At 47.8% G+C, this 24,905-nt stretch overlaps 1 protein-coding gene across 3 annotated transcripts in view; it reads left to right on the top strand.

Moving 5' to 3' along the window:
- Positions 1-23,405, top strand: part of ABCA4 (ATP binding cassette subfamily A member 4) — a 129,185-nt gene extending 105,780 nt beyond the window's left edge. For all 3 annotated transcript variants that reach the window (XM_045847200.1, XM_045847201.1, XM_045847203.1), the window contains 14 exons: positions 1,242-1,357; positions 2,354-2,501; positions 5,682-5,805; positions 6,178-6,307; positions 7,502-7,622; positions 8,076-8,138; positions 9,146-9,252; positions 11,274-11,415; positions 14,882-15,016; positions 15,775-15,878; positions 15,961-16,053; positions 17,781-18,030; positions 19,319-19,405; positions 21,097-23,405. In XM_045847200.1, coding sequence (XP_045703156.1) covers positions 1,242-1,357; positions 2,354-2,501; positions 5,682-5,805; positions 6,178-6,307; positions 7,502-7,622; positions 8,076-8,138; positions 9,146-9,252; positions 11,274-11,415; positions 14,882-15,016; positions 15,775-15,878; positions 15,961-16,053; positions 17,781-18,030; positions 19,319-19,405; positions 21,097-21,102 — 1,626 coding nt within the window. In that variant the 3' untranslated portion in view covers positions 21,103-23,405. The remainder of the gene's footprint in view (positions 1-1,241; positions 1,358-2,353; positions 2,502-5,681; positions 5,806-6,177; positions 6,308-7,501; positions 7,623-8,075; positions 8,139-9,145; positions 9,253-11,273; positions 11,416-14,881; positions 15,017-15,774; positions 15,879-15,960; positions 16,054-17,780; positions 18,031-19,318; positions 19,406-21,096) is intronic.
- The last annotated feature ends 1,500 nt before the right edge of the window (positions 23,406-24,905 follow it).

A 24,905-nucleotide genomic window follows, 5' to 3' on the forward strand; every position in this document is an offset into this window, starting at 1 on the left:
ATTTATCCCGATGCTCAAGTTACCCCTGGTTTGGCCAGGGAGAGCCCGTTTGAGCTGATTTCTGCCTCCTCTTGACTTCCATCCCCATTGCCCTTGAGCACCTCCATGCTCTCTGGCACAGCAAGATGTTCCAGGTTCATCCCACTCCCCCCAGCCCTACCTGGAACCCATTGTGTCCCCAAGGAAACCTGGTTCCTTTCTGTGGAAAAGGGCCCTCAAAACCAAGAGCTGCCTGCTAGATATGCTCTATGCTACTGGGGTGTTGATGGTCCCAGGCCTTCTCAGGGGAGAGAACTAGGGAAGATATGGATAGATAGATAGATAGATAGATAGATAGACAGATAGATCAAGATGCATTTACATCTGTATTTATCTGTCCATGCACTGAACGTGATGGGCTCGCTAAAACCTCTGGTTCCAATCCAACACCATAGGCTCATGATGGCTTTCCAGGTTTCCATATTTGTAACTTCCTTCTCCAAGAGTGAGACACCAGCTTCTATCACCCCGAATTCATTTAGCTACCTGAGCAATACACCCACATATAAACAGTTCCCATCTCTGGCCCCATCCCCTCCACCGTGTGGACACCCACCCCTCCCTGCTTCAGCTGACCTCGAGGAGGTCCTCTTCATTCTGCTCTGGCTCTGGTACCCTCCTCCCAATCAACACTCTTCTCACACCACTGGGGCTCCAGCACCCCACTAGCCCACCCTCTGTGAGATATCCTCTCACCTTTCTCGGGTCCTCATCCCATTTGGGACCACTGTCACTGCACCCCTGACCCCACCACGGCTGCCTGTCATTCCAGGCTGCCCATCGTTCCCTGTCCATCCTAATGCCTTTGGGACCGAATTGTGTAAGAAGTAAAGAGAAGGGGAAAAGTGATGAAAGAGTGTCATCTATTTGAATTTTGTGAGGCCGAGGACCAGATCTTAAGTTTTTCTGAGTTCTGGAGACTTACTTAGTAGAATCTATAGGACTTCATGACCAATTAATTACAAAGAGAGAATGGGAGAAGAGGTAGAATTACATAATTCATTCTTTTAAAAGATGCAGACTGAAGGTCCCCTTCACAGGGAGGTGGGGCAGAGTAGGAGGGCTAAATACAACTTAACATATGTTTACTAACCGAGAACTATTTAGACAAACAGAATCAGCACCGCAGACCGTATGTGCTGGAGGAGCCGACCCAGTCCCTTTTGACAGACAGGAAACAGGTCTCCTCTTCTCTCTTCAAGATAAATTATGCTGTGAGCGCAGCCCTAGTGGTGGGCATCTTCATCGGGTTTCAGAAGAAAGCCTACACTTCTCCAAACAATCTTCCTGCCCTTGTCGCATTGCTCATGCTGTACGGGTGAGTTGTTTGAGCCTTTAGCTAAGGCCATCAAAAGGCAAGTCGGAGGGGGAGCATGATCTCCTGACAGAAAACTGGGTTTCTGGTGGCAAGGTTAGCTTCCAGCCCCCATCAGCTCTGCAGCCTGGCCAGAAGCCTGGCTGGCTTCTGTTTCTGAGTCCATGCACGGACGTGCTCCTGAGGCTCGGTGCACTCAGGGACGATGGAGATGCCCCACGTGGCCTGGATTTTCTTCCATTCAAACCATGGCTCAACCAACACCTGGGAATCTGTCACTCCCATCTCTCTCCCAGCTGTGATTCTGATTCGCTGTGGCCAGCCCATCCCTCTCGGTGTCTCCATCTATACTGGCCAAGAGTTCTTTGCAGCCAGCAGACGACTCCAGCTGAAAAGCTGTTCCTGAGTCAGGGCCGGAGATGTCACAGAGATTAAATTCAGTGGAACTATAGAGCAACACATGCAACTTCATGTCCAGGGCTACACATCCTATCTGTGTACCGTGGACACATCATACACCTCGTGTAGGCCTCAGTTTTCTTATCTGGCCCTTCCTGGGTGGTCCAGTACTCTTACCAGAGCAGTGGTCTCCATTTATCTCTAGGGAAAAGAGAATTTGGGGACCAGCCTGACTGTGGTGCATCAGCCCCAGGGAACTGTGAATGAGCCTGTTGGGACCTCAGTTCAGTTTGCTGATCCAGACTAGAGTGGAAAGCATTGAAGGGTAGACCGTGCCCCCATGCACCGTACAAGGCTTTACAATTTATGTACATTCACAGTTGCAAATGCCCCCATGAGATGGCCAGGGAAGGCATTACTATCTCAGTTCAAAGATGGGGAACAAAGATCAAGGGGTGGAGTATCTCTTTGGTCTTCCAGGGACTCTCAGCAGTTTAAACATTTCACCTCCTGTGTGAGGGAAGTGCATCATATCTAAGGGGACAGCAGCTGGAATAGAAATTGACGCTCCGTGCCACTGAGTTGTGCCGTTTCACACAGATGGGCAGTCATTCCCATGATGTACCCAGCATCCTTCCTGTTTGACGTCCCCAGCACAGCCTATGTGGCCTTGTCTTGTGCCAACCTGTTCATCGGCATCAACAGCAGTGCCATCACCTTCATCTTGGAATTATTTGAGAATAACCAGGTGAGCATGATGTTTTTGGCATCCTTGTCTGATGACTAGGACACTAGAGAATAGGTGCTGGCAAAGCAGAGCCACAGGCAAGTGCTGTCTCAACACGCCTTGTGCACAAATGAACCAACCTCCCTCCTTCCCTCCCTCCTTCCCTCCCTCCTTCCCTTTCTTTTCTTTCTTTGAACTCCTTGTTCCTGCTCATACTCTAGTGTCATGGTTCCCTGAGCTCATTCTCAAGCTATAAATGACTTTTCATTATTTTAATATTTTGGATTTTCTTACTCCTTCAAGGTTTCTTGAGGACTGCAGGTGTTAGGTTTTCTACACATACCAGAGCACTCATGTAATTTCAAAATTTAAAAGGAGCAAAAAGACATATAATGAAAAGTCTCCTTCCTACTCCTGTTTCTCAATCACCCAGCTTCAGAGGCAACCTTTCATTTGAGTTTCTCATGTGTTCTGGAGACATATAAGCAAATGCATATATATTCTTCCTCCACTTTCTTTTCCTTGAATTAATTAATTAATTTTTAGAGGGAGGGAAAGGAAGGGAGAAAGAAAGAAAGGGAGAGAAACATCAATGTGAGAGAGAAACATTGATTGGTTCTTCCTTGTACATGCTCCAACAGGGAGCCAAACCCATAGCCCCAGGTTGTGCCCTGACTGGGAATCGAACCAGAGACCTTTCGCTTTGCAGGATGACACCCAAACAACAGAGCTACACCAGTCAGGACTTTCCCTCCACTTTCTTATGTGAATTGTAACAGAGTAATATATACTATTTTACATAAAAATTAATCCCGAGGATAGGGTTAGGAATTTATGGCACTGAACGGGCCCTTGTATGACCTGTAGCATCCAGTTGTCCCACCCACAGCCCCCAGGCTTCTCTCTGCCCAGGGACAACTGGCCGGACTGGGTCACAACCACAGTGGCCGCAGCCGCAGGGCTGTCTGCGCTCCACACTTCGCTCCCAGCTGCTGTGCCCGAGCCCTGGCCGTGGCTGTCCTGGGAACTTCCCAAGGACTGCTGGTCTCGCCCGTGCGCCTGTCTCCCCAGTGGCCTGTGTAGCCTTTCCTTCCCTCAGGAGGCCTCTGCAGCTCCAAGGGTGGGCCCCAGCCAGCGCCTCTGCTATCCTGCGGCCCTGGTCCCCACTCCTGCTTCTGGGCTGCTGGGAGAACCCAAGGCAAGTCTGCACTCTGCACTAACCACCCAGTCTCATGGCTGACTGACAGCGATGCTTTCCAAACCATGTCAGGCTTTCTGTGGCCCCTCTGTGCCATGACTGATAACACGTATCCCATGTCACAGTCAGACCCCAGGGCAAGGGGGAGGAGAACACTGCCCCCCACCCCGACCACCCCACAGTGGCCGGAGCGTCCTGGTAGACTGACAGGGCTACTCTTCAGAGCTGTGTTTGTCGCAGGCTCACAGCTCACTCAGTCTGAAGAGTGTGTTACTTCAGAATAATTAAATAATACGCTTAAAAAACTCAAAACATTCTCCCTCCTGCCAGCTGCTCTCATTTAGCCAACATGTATTGAGTGCACCTTCCTCCCCTGCGTAAAAGCTGGTAGCTTCCACATAAGTTATCAGACAGATGCTGCAGAAATACCCAGTACCCCAGAGGAGGCTCCCCAGGTCCCAGTAGCTGCTGTCCCTTCTCAGTCAAGAGGTGTCAACTAAATGAACAGCACGTGATAGATGTGCCGATAGAAGCAAGCACGGCCTGCTCGCTCGAACTGTCCCTCAGAACTCCCCTCCCAGTCAGGGAATGACCTGCACGCCGAGTTAGGAACTGGTATAACTTCAGAACACTACATTCCATGTGACAGAACATCAAAGGAGCAAGACAGGTGAACGCCACAGGTCAGAGTGGACCCAAAAGAGCTGGGCTGCAGGGCTCTGGAGAATCTTTTTTTTTTTTAAGATTTTTCTTATTTTTTATTTTTAGACAGCGGGGAAGGGAGAGATAAAGGGAAAGAGAGAAATATCAATGTGTTGTTGCCTCTTATGCGCTCTCTACTGGGGACTTGACCCACAACCCAGGCGTGTGTCCTGAGTGGGAATTGAACTGGCAACCCTTTGGCTCGCAGGCCAACACCCAATCCATTGAGCCACACCAGCCCAAGCTGGCTCTGGAGAATATTGGTGGAGGAAATTCAGTTTAAGCCTGGTCCTGGACAAGCAGAACTTTGTTTCCCCATTTGGTAAACAATGAAGTGGCTACTATGAACTAATCATTGTACAAGGAATTTAGGAAGGATACCAAATGATTAGGACCCAGTCCCTGTCCTGCAGGGACGACTGACTAGGGGAGAAAGTAGGCAGGTAAAAAATAATTCACCTGGCAATGTGGAATGTGTTCTAAGAGAGGAGAAGGGAAGGTTTTACCATGGGAATCTGGAGAGGCTTATGCAGGAAGGGGTCACGAGAACCAGCTTTGTGAAGGAGGGTGTTCTTTCCTGCTAATAGCAACAGTTAATAGAAGCTGCAAGTGCAAATGCCCAGAGGCAAAGGGCAGAGTGCCTTTTGGGGAACAGTGGGGAGCAGGGGAGGCTGTGCTGTGGGGATGGGCCAGATTATGGGCAGCAATGGCCTCTTCAGCCTTGTCTCCACCATGTCCCCTCTGCCTTCCTGTGGGAGGCTCTGCCTGACACCTCAAGGCTAAGGCAGCAAGCACAGTCTGGGCACCCGAAAACAAGCCCCCCAACTCAGTGCAGACACCACAGAGAGTCTCTGCCTTCTTGCACACAGCCCAGAGGTATCCTGTGGGAGCCGAGCAACGGAGCTGGGCTGTGCTCCAGGGACCCTCTCCCCTTGGGTCGAAGCTGGGTGACAGTAATGGCTCACAGCTGTACCAAAGCAGAGAGAGCCCGGGTCACATTCCCAGCCGCTGCTGCATCTCCTGGAAACAAGTGACTTGGAGGGCTTGTGGGTAATTTCAGAACCCACAGTGAGCTCTCAAGGGGCTGCCTGTGAGGCTCCCAAAGAGGCACCTCCTATGAGTATTTCAGGACTTTCCTACTTTGTGACAAATCTCTCCTGTGGACAGTCTGGCTGCTAGGCCCCTCTGTCTACAGTCCTCCCCCTGGTCCTTTCCTGGGAGGGCATCCAGGCCCCACCCTGCTCAGGAGGGCACAGTGGGCTGGGCCCCCCTCCTGACCGCCCTGCTTCTCTGTGTTTCAGACGCTGCTCAGATTCAATGCTGTGCTGAGGAAGCTGCTCATCGTCTTCCCCCACTTCTGCCTGGGCCGGGGCCTCATCGACCTGGCGCTGAGCCAGGCTGTGACAGACGTCTATGCCCGGTTTGGTGGGTGGCAGTTGAGCCCAGTCAAGCATGGCCCTGGATGACCTGAAGCTGGGAGGGCTGAAGCAAGGGTTCCTAGGCCAGACCTGCGGCCTGGCCTGGGGGCACCTGGCTGGTGTGGGTTGTTCTGCTGACTACAAGGGCTCAGGGTGCCTCTGTTTCCTTGGCTGAGGAGCCACAGGAGGGTTTGAAGGAAGGCTCTGTTCTTCCCTACTCTGACCTGAGGAGCCAAGATGAGACTTGTGTTCAGCTTTTGCTTAATTCCTTGCATAAGGTCTGGTCTAGCTGAGCCACGTGTTGAAGCTAGGTCTTGGGGGCAGCTGGGCAGCAAAGTGGACTTAATTCCTATCACTTTCTGGTGGCCTCTGTCCCCAGGTGAGGAGAACTCTTCAAATCCATTCCAATGGGACCTTATTGGGAAGAACCTGGTTGCCCTGGCTGCAGAAGGGGTAGTGTACTTCCTCCTGACGCTCCTCATCCAGCACCACTTCTTCCTCACCCGATGGTACGTCCCTGATGCTGCCCAGAGGGTGTCAAATCCGAACGTGGCTTTACATCCATACAGTTGTCTTTTCCCTCATGAGCCCCACACCATGATGGTTTTTGCAGTCTCAAAGACTGGCTTGCTCTGAATAACTCAAGAAGAAGAGACACAGAATCAGCACGAAAGAATTTGTAAAGAATCTACACTTTAAAGTATTTAAAATACAATGCGATTAGTTTCAATCACTAGTATTTAATCCATCCTTTAATTAACAGGTACTCATTTTAAATTGGATGACAACGTTGCACATGATAACAGTTGAGAAGTATTCAGAGTACAGCTGTGTGTGTGCATTGTACATTCACAGAACATAGACAAAGGAGGACCCGTTGCTAATCAAAGATGTGAGAGTAGAGGTGGGGAGGGAGGGAGAAATATGGGGGTGATATGAGGTGAGTGCAGCCAGGAGCAGTGTGTGGGGTGCAGGGGCGATAGTGCCCCTCTCCAGGGTGGGGGGACAGCTGCCAACCCTGCTGTTCTTCTCCCCAGGTGCCTCATTCTAAGGTGGGTGCTCAGGTTTCTGGAAGAGGCAGCCCCTCTGCAATCCAAGCCGACACTGACAGGGCCCTCATTGTTTGTAAATTGTTTTAGATTTCATTTACTTATTTAGACAGAGGGAAGGGAAAGAAGGGAGAAAGAGACAGGGAGAAACATCAGTATGTGATTGCCTCTCATGCTCCCTCTACTGGGGACCTGGCCCACAACCAAGCATATGCCCTGACTGGGAATCAAACCAGCAACCCTTTGGTCCACAGGCCGGCACTGAATCCACTGAGCCACACCAGCCAGGGCCTGAGCAGTGCTTTGTTTCTTATCCTTCCCACATCTCAGGCTGAGTCTGGTCACACATAAATAAAGATTTGGAGAACTTGTTTTTAAGTTTTGATCCAGAGGGAATTGAGTTGTTAGAAATAAATCTGCTATCCTACTCAGAGGATTCTGAGAATTGAATGAAGTAGGAACTAGACTCTGGGCTTGAGCACTTGCCCCTTCTGCCGGATGCCTCTCCTCTTGGGAGTCCTTTGGAGAATTCAAGTCTCGGGGGTTAGGAAGCCAGGCGGAAGCAGTGGTGAGGTCATGGGAAGAAGCTGGGAAGAAGAGGACAGTTCTGAGGACACTGTAGACCAGCCCAGTCTGCCCCTTTCCCTCTTCCAGGATGGCCGAGCCCACTAGGGAACCCGTTATGGATGAAGATGATGATGTGGCTGAAGAAAGACAAAGAGTTGCTAGTGGGGGAAATAAAAGTGATATTCTAAGTCTAAATGAACTAACCAAGGTAAGAAAGTAGGTGTAGGTGTGTTCATTTGGCAGTGCCAGTGGGACCCAGAGACGGCACAGTGTTGTGAGTTGCCTTGTGCAGAGTAAGTGCTATGCCTGGGTGAGCAATTGTTTTTCTAATTTTATGTGGGCCTGTCATGTTTGTGTTGAGCTTGTGTTCCAACCTAGAATTCCAATGCACTTCCCTAGTATGCATCTTGGGTACTGACACAGGGCCTCATCCAGAGCCGCTACAATGGAGCCTCACTGACCTTTCTCTGGTCACCTTCTGCACAGGACCAGTTTCAAGATTTCTGGGGCTCATGGCACCTCTCTGAATGCCCTTGTCATTCTGTAACCTCTTCATGGAATTTTTGCTTGGTAGTTTTTGCTTAAGCCATTCTTTGCTCTCTCATGCCTTCCCTGCTCTACCCCTCTCTCAGTCCTTAGTCCAGTGTCTCTGCCCTCGCAGGTGTATTCAGGCACTTCCAGCCCCGCGGTGGACAGGCTGTGTGTGGGAGTCCGCCCTGGAGAGGTGCGTACACCGTGGGGCCCGTAGGCAAGGGCTGCAGAACAGCAGCTCCTGCGCGCACCTCTTCTCCCTCTAAGGACGAGCTACCAAACAGACATAAAACACAAGTCATCATAGGTCATTTCAACTTTTCTAGTAGCCACAGGCAAAAGGTAGAAACAGGTGAAACTAATCGTGATTACTTATTTTATCCAATATCTCTGAAATATTATCACTTCAACATGTAATTCATATAAAGCTTTGTTTACCAGGTGTTTTATGTTCTTTTGTTTGAAGTCTTTCAAACCCCGTGCGTGTCACACTTACAGCACATACCAGTCCAGACTAGGCACATCGTTAGTGCTCTGCAGCCACTGCAGGGGAGGAAAGCCCCCGTTCCCACTGCCTCCCAGGTTCTCGGGCCCTGTGAATTGTTCTGACAAAAGACAGATTAACGAGAGAGAAACAAAACGAAGTTTTTATCACATGCATCGCATATACTCCAGGAAACAAATGACTCAAATGGTTGCTTACAATACGGGCTTACACAGCATCTTAGCGAAGGAACATTAGACTGTTAGAAAGTGACAAGGCTGATGAAAGGACTTTGAGTTACCGGGGCAGCAAATATATGGGGAACTAATGGTAAATAATGGCCAGTTAGAAATATTTGATATGTAGTTCCTCCAGTGCCATCTCCAGGCTGATACGGGTCCCAAGTTGTCTTCAGTGATTAACCTCTGCCTTCCCTGGTAGACAGGGGAGGGAAAACACCTTGTAAATTTGTGTCCTGCTTTCAGGCAAACAGAGGAGGGCAGAGAGCTTTTCTTGCATCTGCGTCTTCTCAATTGCCTTCAGCTCAAAATCATCCTTATGCCAAAGTGGCATACTTAGGGTAGCCTATCCCTCTGCCCAGCACCACATGGAGCCAGTGGCCACCTAATGGAAGCACACACACTTTGCTCTAGGGCCTCATACTCCAGACCCTCTTGCGCTCTAGGGCCAGGCCAATTCTGTGTGTTCCCCCTCAGTGCTTCGGCCTCCTGGGAGTGAACGGAGCTGGCAAAACAACCACTTTCCGGATGCTCACTGGGGACACCACAGTAACCTCAGGCGATGCAACTGTAGCAGGCAAGAGGTAAGTGTCCTGTTCGTCCCATCTCAGGGGTCTCTCATAGGGCTGGACCGTGCCCCCGTCCCAGCACAGGGAGGGTGAGTGTCAGGCCCTCTGTCTGAGGGTGACTGAGAGCCTGAAGGTCTGTGCAGAGGGGTGGACCTCCCAGTGCGCACGGTCCACAAAGTCTAAGATATAGACCTTCTAGAAAAGTGAACAGAATTGTGATTGTTAAGAGATTCCTCTGTTTGCATGGATTCTCAGAAAGTCTGGGATGTGCTAAGTCAGTGGTTTTCACTCTTTTAGTGTCATGGACTCCTCTAAGCATTTGATGAACACTCGTACCTTCTTTCTATAAAAACACACCATTGTCCCTCATTGCCTCCCTCTACATATTTTTGCAAAGAGTTTTGGGGAATTTACTGAGCCATGAAGCATATTTATGGCCCTGCAGGACCCCTGGGCCCCAGGTTGAGAACCCCTATTATGAAGCATCCTGTCTCTGAGCTTCTAGATGGGGTTAGGTTCCAGGGTCTGTGGGGCCTGCATTGCCTATTTCTGTGCTGCTGCTTGCTGCCAGGCCACGGAACCTTTATGAAAGAAAACCGGGCATGTGCCCTTGGATTCTGGAGGGTGTCTTCTGCTCTTTTTAATAAGGTGTAAGTAAACAGACTGGTCCTCTATGGGTACAGGATGGAGAACAGGAGCTCACACTTGTTCCCCTTTTTCCAGCGGCTCCTTGAGTAGCAGAGTTCACACATATTAGATGTGCCCAGAGAAAATCTACACCCTGGTTTATACGCAGAGTTAGGCACTGTTCCTGTCTGCCCAGCATTTGCCTGACTGGGGCCTCATCAGCTAAGAGCCATCCTCAACACGGCCCAATGCTCGCTGGGCAGGGGAAGTCCTGAGCATGCTTCACTGGCTCAGACAGGATGAGTCTGGTTCCTGTGCCTTCCCCAGTCATCCCTGTTGGGTCCAGAGCAAAGGGACTGGCAGGGGTGGAGGGGGACCTATCTCGTCTGCAGATCCAGCTCAGCCTACAATCAAGCAAATGACTTCACAGTGGCAACAAAAGAGTCTTAGGAGGCAGGGTGCAGAGGACAGGGGGATGTAATGGGATTTGTAATGAAATATCAAGTTGCAGTCCTAGTGAGACACAGTTTGATGCTCGGAACATAAAACCAAGATGGAAGCTAAAAATAAACTACAGGTTTAAGACACAGGATTGGGGTTCTCTGGTTGGGAAGCTTCTGTGAATTTCACAAAATATACTCCTTCCTTCCCTGGGTGGTTTTAATTGGCCCAGCCATAACTGAAGTCATTTTTGTTATAGTGAGGGACTGTCAGGGTGGATGGCCTCTCTGTCCCATCCCTTTGCATCCACCCTTTACTCATAGACCCTGAGCCGTATGGGAAAGGGGAAAGAGATTAGACCAGTCTGTGGACAGTTTGTTTTTTCATCAAGGCAATGTATTTCCTAGTGGGAGCAGATGTATTAGTCAAAGAGACTTGAGAGAACTCATTTCACTTCATCTCTTCTCCCTGCCAACCCCTTGCTCTGGGAGGGGGCTGATCTGTCTGGTTCCTGTTTCATTACCTATATCTCTGCCAGTAAATACAGAGGGAGAAGTTTACCATCATTGGGAAGCATGTTTCTTCTCTAGCTACTTCCCAAATGTCTTAAAGAGATAAAAAAAAATCACTGTTCAATTTCTTAAACCTGATCTTCCCTTTGTTTTTAAATTAATATGTGAGGTGATCCAATCCAAAACCAAAGCTAATTTGGGTAATGGGTATTCAATTTTCCTAACTAGGGAAACTGCAGGGGATCTGACTGGATTAAAGCTCAGAACCCCTGAAGCCTGTGAGTTTGTGGTCAGAGGGCCCTGCTTTGATGGTTCAATGTTGCACACATTTCTGAAGCCAAGCAGGGGAAGAGAAGAGGCAGCTTCCATGTCCTGTTGGCCGATGCTCCTCCAGCCCCAGCTCTGTGGTCACCCCCTCTCTGAAGGAAACTTGCTAACTGCTTTTTCTTGTTGCAGTATCTTAACCAATATTTCTGATGTCCATCAAAACATGGGCTACTGTCCTCAGTTTGACGCAATTGATGAGCTACTCACAGGGCGAGAGCATCTTTACCTTTATGCCCGGCTTCGAGGTGTACCAGCAGAGGAAATCGAGAGGGTAAAAAGTGGTTTGATCTGGCAACTTAGGAATTTGGTAAACCATAGGCTATTTCATAACAGTGCAGTTATTTAAAGATGGGAAGGCTGTAGAATGCTATTCATTCATTCATTCATTCATTTATTCATTCAATAAATGCTTACTGGGTGCCTGCTATATGCCAAGGACTGTTCTAAAAGTGGGGTATAGCAATGAACAAAACAGACAAAAATATCCCTGCCTTCATATCCCAAAAAACAATGTATGTCTTTGTCCCTTCACCCAGAATCCCACTTCTGGGAATTTACCTTGAAGGTAGGCCTCCTACAGTACAAAATGCTTAAGCACAGAGTTGGTCGTTGCATTTTAGTTGCAAAATATTGGAAGTTAATGTTCATGAATAAGATTTTCATTGAATAACTTATAGTTCATGCATACAATAAAGCCTTAAATCACTGTGAAGTGGCATAGGGTTATTTCCAAGAGATATTTTCAAGTAAAAAAAAAAAGCAAAGCAGAAAAAAGAACATGATGACACTTGTTATGTAAGAAACTAGGAAAATAAGAAAAAACACAAGTCTGCTTATCTTTACAAATAGAAAAGATAAGCCAGAAAACAGTAAATTTCATCACGAACAAGAGAGAACTGGGTATTAGGAAGTGGGACAGAGTGACACTTATCCGAGTACATCTTTTTGTATAGTTGTGACTTTTGGAAGCATGTTAATATTCTACATATTCAAAAAATAAAACTAAATAAGAATGGAAAGGGGGTAAGAATGAAAACAAAAAGAAAATCCTAACACTGAAAGCAAACTGAAACAAATTCAATTTTATTTCAAATAAATATTACTTGCAGAAGGGGAGGGAAAGAGCTAATACCAATAACTGGTGTCACAGGACGTGACTGTATCTCCTCAGTCTCATGAGGAGCAGGGGGAAAAAAACCACAAACAAATTCTGAGCTCTTTTCAGCTTGTTTATTTTTTATGGTGGTGTGGGCAAAGCAGTTCTGCAACAGTGTAGCTGTGTTTTAGGATTAAGTAAATGAATAAATGTGTTAGTGTTCTTGGGAGCCAGAATTTTCACTGCAGAAAAGGGGCATACAAGTATGGAAAGGCAGAAAGCGAGAAATTACCCTGTGGGGATGGATTGGAGTTAGAGATATCACTACGCACTCATGAAATATTCATATGCACGAGTTTGGGCATGCATGCATAATGTGTTCCAGCATGTCACACATAGGCATGTGCATGTATGTGCACTTGTGTGTGTGTTTGTATGTGTGTACAACTGAAAGGATTAAGAAGAAAAAATATCCCAGGGGCATTGAGCACAGTCAGTGCCCACAGTTTGATGTCTAATACCATTGCCTACTAAAAGAAACTATGACTTCAAACAAATGACACATTCCAGGTCTGGGACAACATCGATATCAAATGAGCTGGGAAAGTCTTAGGCCAGAAGTAAAGAAGTGCGTAGGGAAAAGCAGTGAAGGCATGTCACAAATACACAGGAGCCGTCCTGAAGGGGCTCCCAATGGCCATAGGTGGGACAATGTGAGCATCAAAATAATTAAGTCCCATGATAAGTTATAAAACACCAGGGGATAGGAATTCATAAGCCAATGTTATTAAATAGATAAATACACAAACAGAACAGAAGGGAGCGTTCTTGCTTGCAGTCAAATACCGAGAGACAAGTAGTTATGTGGAAGAAGTTATAGAGCTGGAAGATCATTTTGCAACAATTATAGTAAAGACTGGATTACAAAAGAATCATCAACAGTTGCTAAATCTAGGGGTAATTTTTTTATGAGAAGCAAGATATTTGTGTGGTTTAATATATCTTCCACAGGGTGCTTATTGGTTGTGAGGGGGAGGCATAATCATTTCACAATGGAGAAATCAGACAACGCCTTCACTGGGTCAGCATCACCTGAGAGGCAGGAGGATCTCTCCCGCCCCCAGAGGCGGATCCTGAGAAGGACACAAGTTCACTGATGGGATATCATTCTGACTGGGAATATATAAACCTGCATGTTATCATGAGGAAAATATCAGATAAACTCTAAAGAAACATCCTATTTTAAAAAGTACAGGGGCTATATTTTTCAAAAGAATCAAAGTCATAAAAAAAAACAAAGAAAGCAAAGGCTATAGAAATGTTTCTGATCACGGAAGGCTAAGTAGACACAGTGACTGAACAGCGGGCGCTAGACTGCATCCTGTGCTGGAGAGAAGGTGATGCAGCAAGGGACACTACTGGGCCCATCAACAACCCTGGCCTATGGACGGTAGATCACATAACAGTACAGGGACAATGCTGAGTGTACTGACATGTATAACTGGATTGCAGTTATGTAGGAGAATGCCTTATTCTTAGAAAATAGACACAAGTATGTAGGCATGAAGGGGCCATGATGCATCTTTGGGTCTGAAAAAATAGTGCATATGTAAGAGCAGGAGAGAGAAAAAGTGAGTAAAGGTTTTACAAGTGTTCTTTTTTACTATTCTGATTTTTACACATTTCTGTAATTTGAAACTGTTCCAGGGAAAAAGTTGAAAAGTGGAGCTTACATTATAGTGGAAGGGACAGGCAATACATAGATATACAGTGTACTTGTGAGCGAAAAGTCTTAGAGGAAAGATAAAGCAGGGAAGAATTGTTGGGGCGGGGCCTGTACATTTAGGTAGGGTAGGGCAGCCCAAGGAAAGCCTCACCCGGGGGTGAACTCCAAGTGGAGACACGAGGGAGCTGAGAGCGGGGCCATGTGGATCTAGGGGAGGAACATTCCAGGCACAGGCCCAACTGTGCAAGGCTGAAGCATGGTGGGTTTATCCAGCGACTTCCTTAGTTTTATTGCTGAGCACATGTGTGTGCATTTGCATCACACACACACCTGTTACTCTCCATCATAGTTCCTTGTTGAGCTTCCTCAAAGCACCATTATAATCTGTCATTATTCTGTTTATTTCAATTGTTTCACCACCCCCACCTGTGAGTACACGGTCAGTGACTATGTTCACCATTATTCTCCAGTGCCTAGTGCAGAGCCTGGCTCACAGCGGGTGTCCAGTAAATATACATTTGATGCATAAGACCTCAAGTGTGACCCTGTTGAGGGGTGGAATCAACAAAACCCACCATCTTCACAAACAAACCCTAGGCCTCTTCCTCTTCTCCGAGCCATTGTCTGGGACCCTGGGGAAGAGCTCTGTCCTGCTCTTTATAAGGCTGAAGCCCATTTCTCAGGGGGCCGCACCCACTGGGTGCTGAGCTGACCAAGCTGGGATCTAAGGCACAGAGTGGAAAGGAGACATCTGGTCCTCGAATCATGTCCAGAGAGCACGAGCCATCAGGTGGTGCTGCTTCCACTGAGCTGTCACCCTAGTTGTGTGAGATCTGGGAGCTCAAGGCTTTGAACTGGTGGAGACCTGGGGTGTTTGCTTGTCTTTCCCAAATGGGATTCCTTTCTCTTCCCTAGGTGGCAAACCGGAGTATTCAGAGCCTGGGCCTGTCTCTCTACGCGGACCGCCTGGCTGGCACCTACAGTGGGGGCAATAAGCGGAAACTCTCCACAGCCATCGCCCTGATCGGCTGCCCACCGCTGGTGCTGCTGGTGAGGCACACCGTGACCTGTGGGGACAGGCCGGCCCGGGGGTTGGAACCAAGAGATGCATCTCTGTGGTTGGGCTAGCAGATTTAGAAAATGCAGTCTGTTTCAGCTGGACTGTTCCATATAGTGCTCGTTTTGAGGAAATCAGCCTAGCTCTTGGGGGATACTGGATTCACAACAGATTCTCACTGAGTTCCTGGGAAGTCTCTTGTGGGGCCACAGGCTCACAGCAGGGAAATTCAGCCCCTCTGCAGAATGTCAGCATCTGCTCAGAAATTGCTACTGCCAGAGAAGGCCTCTGTGGGATCTGTAGTGGACAGGAGCATTCGTCTGGATCAAAGGTTCATGTGACTCTCACTCAGAGCTGAGACCCCTGTGCTCGTAAAGTCCGGGGTTCATGAGTCCCTGGGTCGCAGGACTTGGAAGGAACCAGAAAAGTCACGTAAACTATATCCTTGCCTCCTTGCCAACGTATGACATTTAGGGATTTTTTTGGTTTGCACATTTGTTTTTAAAGGTAATTCTGCCTTTGCCTTAATCAACTTTAACCCACGTCTGAGATGAAATGGGTCTAGAGGTGTGCATGATCTGCTTTAACTCTCCCAATTTGCCACCTGCCTTCCATACTCTGTGCCTGGGTACCCCGAGTCTCACTCTGCTGGGGAATGACTTTGTGCATTGTTTGCCAGAGATAGTGCTCAGAGGAAGTCAACCATGGAGGCTACAGTAAGCCAGGCCTCTGCCCTCTCTGCCTCCCACAGGATGAGCCCACCACAGGCATGGACCCCCAGGCACGCCGCATGCTGTGGAACACCATCATGAGCATCATCAGAGAAGGGAGGGCCGTGGTCCTCACATCGCACAGGCAAGAGATTCCCAGGGGCTGGGGTGGGGCAGGCAGGTGGGTGGGAGTCCCTACCCCTCACCTCCCCTCTCCCACCCTGCAGCATGGAAGAATGTGAGGCCCTGTGTACCCGGCTGGCCATCATGGTGAAGGGCACCTTTCAGTGTCTAGGCACTATTCAGCACCTCAAGTACAAGTAAGGAGGTGGCGGGGCAGAGGGTGCCTTGTTACCTTTCTGGGAGGGTCAGGGCTGGTCAACCAGGCCCTGTGCTCTCTACTGACACTTGAGAGGGTCCCGCTGCCCCTTCACCCCATGGGCAGAGGCAGGTGGTGTCCTGGCCTCATTCTGCGGCAGCAAATGGAGAAAGCCATTGTACTGGAAGAAACTCTCTATACTGGGTTAAGTGCCTGAGGGTGAAGGCTCTACAAGTCTCCAGATGGAGCATTCTGATTGGGGCATTGCAGAGCCTGGATGGGGTGAGGGGGATCACCATCACTGCCTCATTATCCTACCACTTATCCCAACAAATCCAGGACCGATGACCTGCCTAGTAAGAGCTCACAACCAACTTAGGAATGATTAGGAAACCAAAGAGCCTGAGAATTAGTTTTCCTTTCTGGAATGTTACATGCTTTTGAGTTTGAGAAATGACCATGTATTATAAAATGAACCAGAAATGCCAGTATATTGTAAATTATAAACTGCTGTAAATATGTGATATTAATAATGGTTTCTCTGCCAAAGCTGACAGTTAAAATAAGATTATGACAACACCATGCTCCCTTGCATTCTGGTATGCATTATAAGCCAGGAAGGGTGGATTTATAATTATCACTTATTTGTTTAACAAATGCTTTTTGCGAGCGTGGAAGAGTCGCCATGCTAGTGGGTGGAAGGACCAGCACACAGCTCACCTCATCTGTGCTGAGAGGTGCCCAGGGGACAGTGGTGCCAGCATACATCATTCTGACGCGCATCAGGGTCAATTAGTGGTTGAGAGAGAGGTCCGGTAGATTAGCTGCATTTGGATATTTGACCCATGGTTTCTTGAGCTATTACAGCTCAAACACTGCACACATATCTAGGGGGACTTCTGCATGTCACCCCACCTGCGTCAGCAACCTCCTCTATCAGCTGCTGGAGACATGACTGTTCCCTCCTCCTTTCCCGAGCACACTGCAAGGTCCCCACAGAGAGCATGTGAGAGGGAACTGTTCCTTGTGTGGGAAGACTGTTTGCCAGAGCTGGAAGGCAGAGGCACTGTATTGTAGAGGGGAGTGACTGCCCCTTGATCATGGAGGGACCACTGGAGTGAGTTATAACTGACACTGTTACACCGGCATGCACGTGCACAGGGAAGCCAGCTGGCCCTGCCCACATTGTGGTGGACCATTCTTTCTTCACCTGGTGAGGGGAGGGGGGAAGTACCTGGCCCTGGCAGCTCCATTTGTTTTGGAAGCTTCCACAGGGAAGTGCTGCCTTTCCAAGCTTTTGCTCCCACCTGGCCAGCCACTTAAAGGGCCAGGCAGCCTTTCCACCACTGAGTGAACACTGGCCCCACCCGCCTTCATGGGCAGGTCTGTGATCTCTGCAGGCAGCTAAGCCCACCTTTGACTTCAGCAGGTATATGAGAGGCAAAGGCACAAGCAACATCCATCTCTGCCCCAGGAGGTGGACACAGGAAGCTGTCATGGGTCTGGTGACCCACTTCGCCACACACAGACATTCAGACTCTAAAAACTAGGATCAAACTATTTCTCCAGGAACTATCATGGGTTTTCCTCCCGTTTTAAACATGCCCAAGAGGTTTATAGTGTGGCTTTTAATCCTCAATATTTTCGATGAGTCTGTTCCTTATTTTGGGATTGCCTTAGAACCAACTACTAACAGGCCTGTTCCACGCCACCATGGGCATCCCCTAGGTTTGGGGATGGCTACATCGTCACAATGAAGATCAAGTCCCCGAAGGACGACTTGCTCCCAGACCTGAACCCCGTGGAGCAGTTCTTCCAGGGGAACTTCCCGGGCAGCGTGCAGAGGGAGCGGCACTACAACATGCTCCAGTTCCAGGTCCCGTCCTCCTCCCTGGCCAGGATCTTCCGGCTGCTCATCTCCCACAAGGACAGCCTGCTCATCGAGGAGTATTCGGTCACACAGACCACACTGGACCAGGCAAGCCCCAAAGGGGCCAGGCACAGAGCAGGGCTGTGCAGAGACCGGGCTGGACGGCCCGAGCTGGGCTGGGACCCCCACCACAGAGAGGCAGGACACGCCTGGGTTTTAACCCTCTGGTCCATCTGTCTATTAGGGTAAAACTCTGCCTATCAGGAAGTGCTGTCTAACACTATTTTAATCATCAGTACATTTCATTCACTTTACATCATCCTTCCCCACTACGTTCTGACTTTATTTCATCCTTTCTGATTTGTGGTGTTGACTTTTTTTCTTTTTCAAATCAACTTTATTGATACTTAATTTGCATACAATAAAATGCACTCATTTAAGGTGTACACTTAGATGAGTTTTGATAGCAGGTACTTGTATGCCATGTCAGGTTTTAAAATGTGGTTACTTTTTATTGTGGTAACATACACCTGACATAATGACCTATTTTAAGTGTCCAGTTCGGTGGCATTAAGTTCGTTGTGTGACCATTGCCACCACCGATCACCAGAAAATTGTTCATCTTCCCCAGTTAAAACTCGGTGTCATTAAATAATCCCCCCCACCCCCAGCCACTCTTAACCACTGTTCTCCTTGATGTGGGCTACTGCACACAGCCCATGTAAGTGGGACTATCCAGTATTTTGTCCCTTTTGTCTGGCTTCTTTCACTTGACATTATGTCCTCCAGTTCATCCATGCCATAGCACATGTCAGAATATCCTCCTTTTAAAGGCCGATTAATATTCCATTGTAATATATAACGTGTTTTATCTATCCATTCATCTACTCAGACATTTGAGTTGTTTCTGGGGACGGGGGATTGTTGCTGTGTGTTTGTTTTGAATAGACGTTCTTAAAGTCTGTTCAGTAAAGCAGCAGAAATCAGCAAGCCTCCGCTTATCCTCTGAGGAGCTGGCTCACCGGCACCTTCTTCTCAGCCTTAAGCAGATGATGGAAGGAGCAGGAGTTACAGCTGCACTGCACATTGAATAAAGCACAGAGGAGAGATGAGATCGAACTCCTGTTTTGATTTTAGTTCAGAGAGTTAGAAGGTGCTGCCACTTGAGATCGGCCTTGCCTGTACACCCCATAGGAGCTCCGTTGGCTTAGCTCCAAACCCTAACGAGCCCCTTCCTGGTGGCCAGGCTTCCTCGGGGGCAGCCAGCCCTCTGCAGGATGCAAGGTCTCCATCAGGGCCATGTATTAACTGTGGGAAAGAGAAAGCAAAGTGGGTAGGTGTGGAGGCTACCATTTTTCTGGAAATATACCTCTTCTTGCTCTCTTCTTGCCCTCAGGTATTTGTGAACTTTGCTAAACAGCAGACTGAAACTCACGACATCCCTTTGCACCCCCGCGCCGCTGGAGCCAGCAGACAAGCCAAGGTACTGGCGCCCTTTCACAGTGCTCTGCTCAGACCCCTGGGCGTGGGCCACAACAGGGCTCCGACTTGCCTCCCGCAGAGCGCTCCGCCCAGCCACAGCTCTCCTGGCTGCCACCTGTCCTTTCCCCCAGTTCTGTGCTAAAGGACTTTTCAGTCCGTAGTGGTGCGGGTTCCTTTTATAATCAGAAAACCATTTGGATGGCATGGGGGAGCATTTTTAAAAAGGATTTTCCCCCATGTTTTTGCTTACAGCAAAAGGAATTTAGATTTGGGGAATGAGAAGCAGGGAAATAGGAGAGCATATAAAAACATCTTGATTGTTGCGCTGTTTGACATCTATGTCCAGTCATGTGCTTGAGTTTCAAAGGAAAGGAATTAACTGACACCTCATATCAATGGTGGACACATTTGGTTAGAGCGAAGGTTACTGTCTGTTTTAGGAAGAGGGCTCTTTGTTCTCTGTAAAACTATCAAGGTGATAGAGGAAGAAGCAACAGAAGGTATGCATCTAGCCTGTGATAACTCACAGGATAGGTGCTTCTAGGTTCCTGCCCTGGCATGGTTGCCCAGCCCCTTGTAAGGAGCACCCCCACCCACCCCTCTCCCAGGCCAGAGGTGGGGGAGGGGGGAGGGGAGAGAGAGAGCAAGCTAGAGTAAGTACTGCAGGAGGCACCAGGATCCAGGTGCCTTGGTTTAAGCCTGGGATTACAAAGGGACAAATTAGTAATTCTCTCTACCATGAAGTGTAAAGTAAATCAAATAAAATCAAAGCACTTTTCAATCAGCAAAGATGGGCAAAACTTTATTTCCCATAAAATTCTCATTCCTTTCACCAGTTTCTTAATTGCAAGAAAAAACAAATACTGCTAATGACTGAAACACCGTATTCTAAGGTCATGTTTATGATGAATTTTCCCCCTTCCTTTTGACTAGGAGAGACCTAATGGCTGCTTGGTAAGGTTGACTTTGCCCTCCGTCTCCCCAGAGGGCCCAGGCATGTCTAAGTAAAGGTACTGGTCCAGGGAAAGTTACTTATGCTAAGATTTTCCAGCCACTCTTTCTCATATATAGGTCTTGAACTTTGTTTACACCTATGGGAAATTATTCTTTGAAAGCCATTTGTAGTTATGAATGTTTTTATAACTCAGAATACATTATGAGGTAGTAAAAGTGTCGCCTATAACTGCCAATGTTTTTCCTATACCCACCTGGCATATTCTCTCTTAAAGGGCTAATACCATCTCTGGGCCAGGCGAAGGGGCTGATGGTCTAAGATCTATATAGTAGTTAATTTCAAACCTGTCTTCTTGGCTTTTAAGTCAGAAAGAGCCTAGTCACTTTCCTGGACTACAGAGCAAACCTACAGACCCCACAGCAGCCTTGGGAAAGCACTGAGAGGGTGCAGCTGGCTTCCCTCTCAGGAGTAAGCACGTACACACAGAGAGACTATGAGTCTTCATGATGTCTGCACTGTAGAGCCAGAGACCTGAGGGGTCATCTGGCCCAAAGTTTTCATACACATGCAAACAAGCATAGCCCATAACCTCGGGGATCTGACAGAATCACAGTGCCCTTGGCTGAGCTTCTTCCAGTGATTAATTGATGACTACTTAACTTTTAAAATCAAAAAGCCATCACACCATCTCTTCAGAAAACCAAGATGGCAAAAGTCTACCTGTTCTCTCTATGCAGGTCTGATCTCCTTCCACACTGCTCGCTCGCTGCAGCCAGAAGTGAACTCCGGGCAGTGGGAAGTGCAGGAGCCTTTGCCGTGTGGTCATCCAGTCCAAGCAGCCCGCATAAGTGAAGCCCTGGCGCAGAGTCACACACACGTGGGTCACTCGGAAAACGCCAAAGGGGCTTTTCCAGGAGGAAGCCGACGCTGACTGGTTTGCCTGGGACACCTGATGGTGAAACTGGCCACCAAATGAATGCAAAGCCCTTTTCATCCAGACCACAGAAGTAGAAGTCCCAATTCATCCTACCGGTAGCTTTGCTCTCGATATCATTCTCACTTGAGTGGACCTGCTTTTCTCTGTGTGTATGTGTGTCTGTTTTATTTTTTAAAATAAAATAACATGCAAACACAGTTATCACACACTAGCCAGTGTGCACCATCTGGTACTGTTTCAGACATGATCTGTGCCCGTGCAGCTTCCTGTCCTTGCTCGAGCTTCCGTGAGAGTGATTGCCGCAGAGGTGCCAGTCACAGCAATATTCTGCCCCTCTGGGGTGGGAGTGAATGGACTAGTCTTGATGTTGCGTGCCAAGTCTGCTTTATAGGGTCTGAAGAAAACGCCCAGTTGGCACTGCATGTGAACATTGTCCATTGTTAATTGGGTGTTATTTGAACCTAGGTTTCACATCTGTTTGCTCAGCTTATTTGAGTGCCTACCTCATAGGTATAATTAAGACAGGAGAAGAGGCAAGGACAGGTGAGAGTGGATCTTTGATTGGGTATGAGATCCAACATGTCTTTGTAACTCTTTAAAGATGCCAGGCCTCATTCGTACAGAGCCGTGCCTTCCCCACAGTGCTGACGTGTGTACCTTCTGCAGTGACAATATGGAGCAGTGGTTCACAGGATAGCTCATTGTTCACATAAAAGCTCATCAAGAATCAAAAAACAATGGTTTTGAACCAAACCATTTCAAATGGCTCGTGGACAAGGAGAACTGATGGACTCTCTGGCCAAGACAGTGCCCTCTCCACATGCCACAGACGGGCTTCCGGGTTCCAACACGCTCTGGAGCAGTGCCTCCGAAGCACGTTGTACCACGGCTGTACTCCAGGGCCCGGGGTGGGGGCAGGGCAGGAGAGGGGAGAGGGAGGGAAAGCTGCTGAGACCCAATACCTGCACCTGAGAAGGGGACATGGCAGAAAGTGAGCACAAGGTGCTGGCATTTCCCTGAGGAAGGAGAGCGCTGTCTTTCTCCGGAGACAGACGGAAGGCCAGGGCTACACAGTTTTTACTCCCGCATAGCTAGTGGCTGGCTGCTTTGTAAATAACTAGAGAGTATGCAAAACTAGTAGCCTCAGAGCTTAATTTTGTTTTGACTTAAAAAAAATACCTATCAATGACCAAAACCATTTTAACTAGAGTCGGAAGAGGGTTTAGGAAAGCTCAGGAGGGGGCTATTGATACTCAGCATAATGCTATTACATCCTGGCTGGTTTGGGAATTTAAATTTGTAACTACAACATCACAGGGACACAGGCAAAGCAGGGAGCGGGGTCCACTGTCATTCTTGGCATGGTGGGTTGTGAGGGTTCAGAGAGGCATCATGGACTGGAAAGAGCCAGGTACGGGTGATGTCTCACCCTGCCTTTGGGAGGAAAGCTCAGTTTTGCTGTCTGTCCCCACTACACGTGGGCTCTCCAATAGCAAGGTCTGTGTCCTTTTTTGTCATTTCCCCCGGCTCCTGCCACACAGAAAACATTCAACAAACACCAAGTTCAGCACTATAAAAATCCAGCAAAAAATATACAGAAAAGAAGTAGGTCCGATAAAATGATGCCTTCAAAAAGCCCAAGACAGTGGTGAACTGCAAGCGGAGCCTCAGCAATGTCATGCTTTAAAAATTCACAGTCCAAAGCATAAGCAGGGAAAAAATCAAGGAGGAGGAGGCCATTTGCTTGGGTTTGAGGAGTATTCAAGTTGGAAGACTGGCCCAAATCTCCTCAGAACAGGCTAGTCTATTAAAAGACCTCCCAATCTGTTTCAATAATGGAGATTCACAAAGAAGAGGAGGGAGAAATGGAGTCAATTCAGAAAATAAGACCACTCAGAGGATGTTCCAGAAATATGGCTTGCTGTTAGGTTTTCTAAGCTTCTGGTTCTTCTTCGGGGAGTTCAAGGTTTTGGAATAGCTAGAATCAAAAGAGAATATCTTGCCATGACCGATGTGGGTCAGATGGAGCATCATCCTGCTACCAAAAGGTGCAGGTTCATTCATGGTTGGGGCACATACCTGGGTTGCAGGTTTGACCCCCCGGTCCAGGCGTGCATGAGAGGCAACCCGATGCTTCTCTCTCGAATCCATGTTTCTTTCTTTCCTTTCCTCTCTCTGTAAAAAGCAATGAAAAAATGTCCTCAAGCAAGGATTTAAAAAAAGAGAGAGAATCTCTTACTATGACTAAAAAGCTCTCAGAGACCTTCATTTGTGCCTGCTGCTGTGGCTTAGGAAAGATGGAGGGAGAGGAAAGTAGGGCAGACGACAGGCCAGCAAAGCTCTGGGCTTGGGAGAAAGGGTCTCTGCGACATCCTGGGTACTTGCACTGGGGTCACTGATGAGGAGGAAGTCCTGCACCAGCAGGCCTTTGGGGATCTTGGAGAAAAGAAGATTTTCCCCTAGAAATATGGTGGCATCACCCTCAAGGGATTGCCGCTTCAAACACCAGAAGGACTCAGCCCACTGCGCCCAGATTATTTGGGCTTGGTCTCCTCATGATAATTCAATGCCTCACTTGGTAGGTCACCGAGATGAACAGTTTGAGTCTAGTAAGCTCACGGGGCAGAATTGCTACCACATTTTGTTTAAGGTGGTTGTCAAGTTTGGAAAAGCTTAAGTACTAGAAGTTTCAGATTCACAAAACCACAGGCTTCTAGAGCTAGAAAATATCTTAATTTTAAAAAATCTAAGCCCATATATATTTGCTTTGCATTGCTTTAATAGGAAAAAAAAAACAAGTCTCAGAAAGATTAATTTACTTGGCTGTCCATTTAGCCTTCCCTGTAGGTTCTAGCTGGTCCTCCTCCAATTTCTTCACTCCCAAGATCAAAGAGACATGCCCACCAGACCCAGGACTCAGGAATTCCCTGCCCAAATTGTCTACAGCCTGCTTTTTGGGCCCATGTGGGCCCACTCTTTCTTGAGTGAAAGTTGGTCCTTGATCATGCAGGTTCATGTCTACACATGGCATGTGAGGCCCCTTGGAAAACCACGAGAGGGATGGAAAGGGTGAGCCATGAGATGGCTGGTTCTGCACATACTGGATGACATGGAATTTTCATTTGACCCGTTACTAATAACATTATCTTTGATGACTTCATTATTGAGATATCTGTCAGACTTCTCCACTATAAAATACTTTCTCCCTCTATAACTAGTAAGTATTTTGTAGAGATGCATTTTTGAGACTATGTAAATCATGCCATTTCCCTTCAAACACAATATAATCATTTATTTACATCTGCAAGTATTCAATGTTTCCTATTTTATGCAATGGATTTACTATATTATTTATTTTAATACTCAATTTGTCTGTGATTTAAACAATGGAAATCCATTAAGCTGATTTCTGTGTCATTGTTACATTTCCCATCATTCTTTGAGCACTTCCTTGCTTTCTGGCAGAACAAGACATTTCAGGTTTATGTTGTCATTTCCGCAGCTGAAATCAACCATCTCCCAAGGAGCCCTGGTTTCTTTTAGGGAGTATGTTACTGAGAAGCCAATGTCTAGATTCTCTCAATAGACAGGTAGAGCTTATACATGTAT

Source organism: Phyllostomus hastatus, unplaced genomic scaffold, assembly GCF_019186645.2.
Source record: "Phyllostomus hastatus isolate PE091 unplaced genomic scaffold, TTU_PhHast_1.1 phas_contig_524, whole genome shotgun sequence".
Classification (NCBI taxonomy): Eukaryota; Metazoa; Chordata; class Mammalia; order Chiroptera; family Phyllostomidae; genus Phyllostomus; species Phyllostomus hastatus.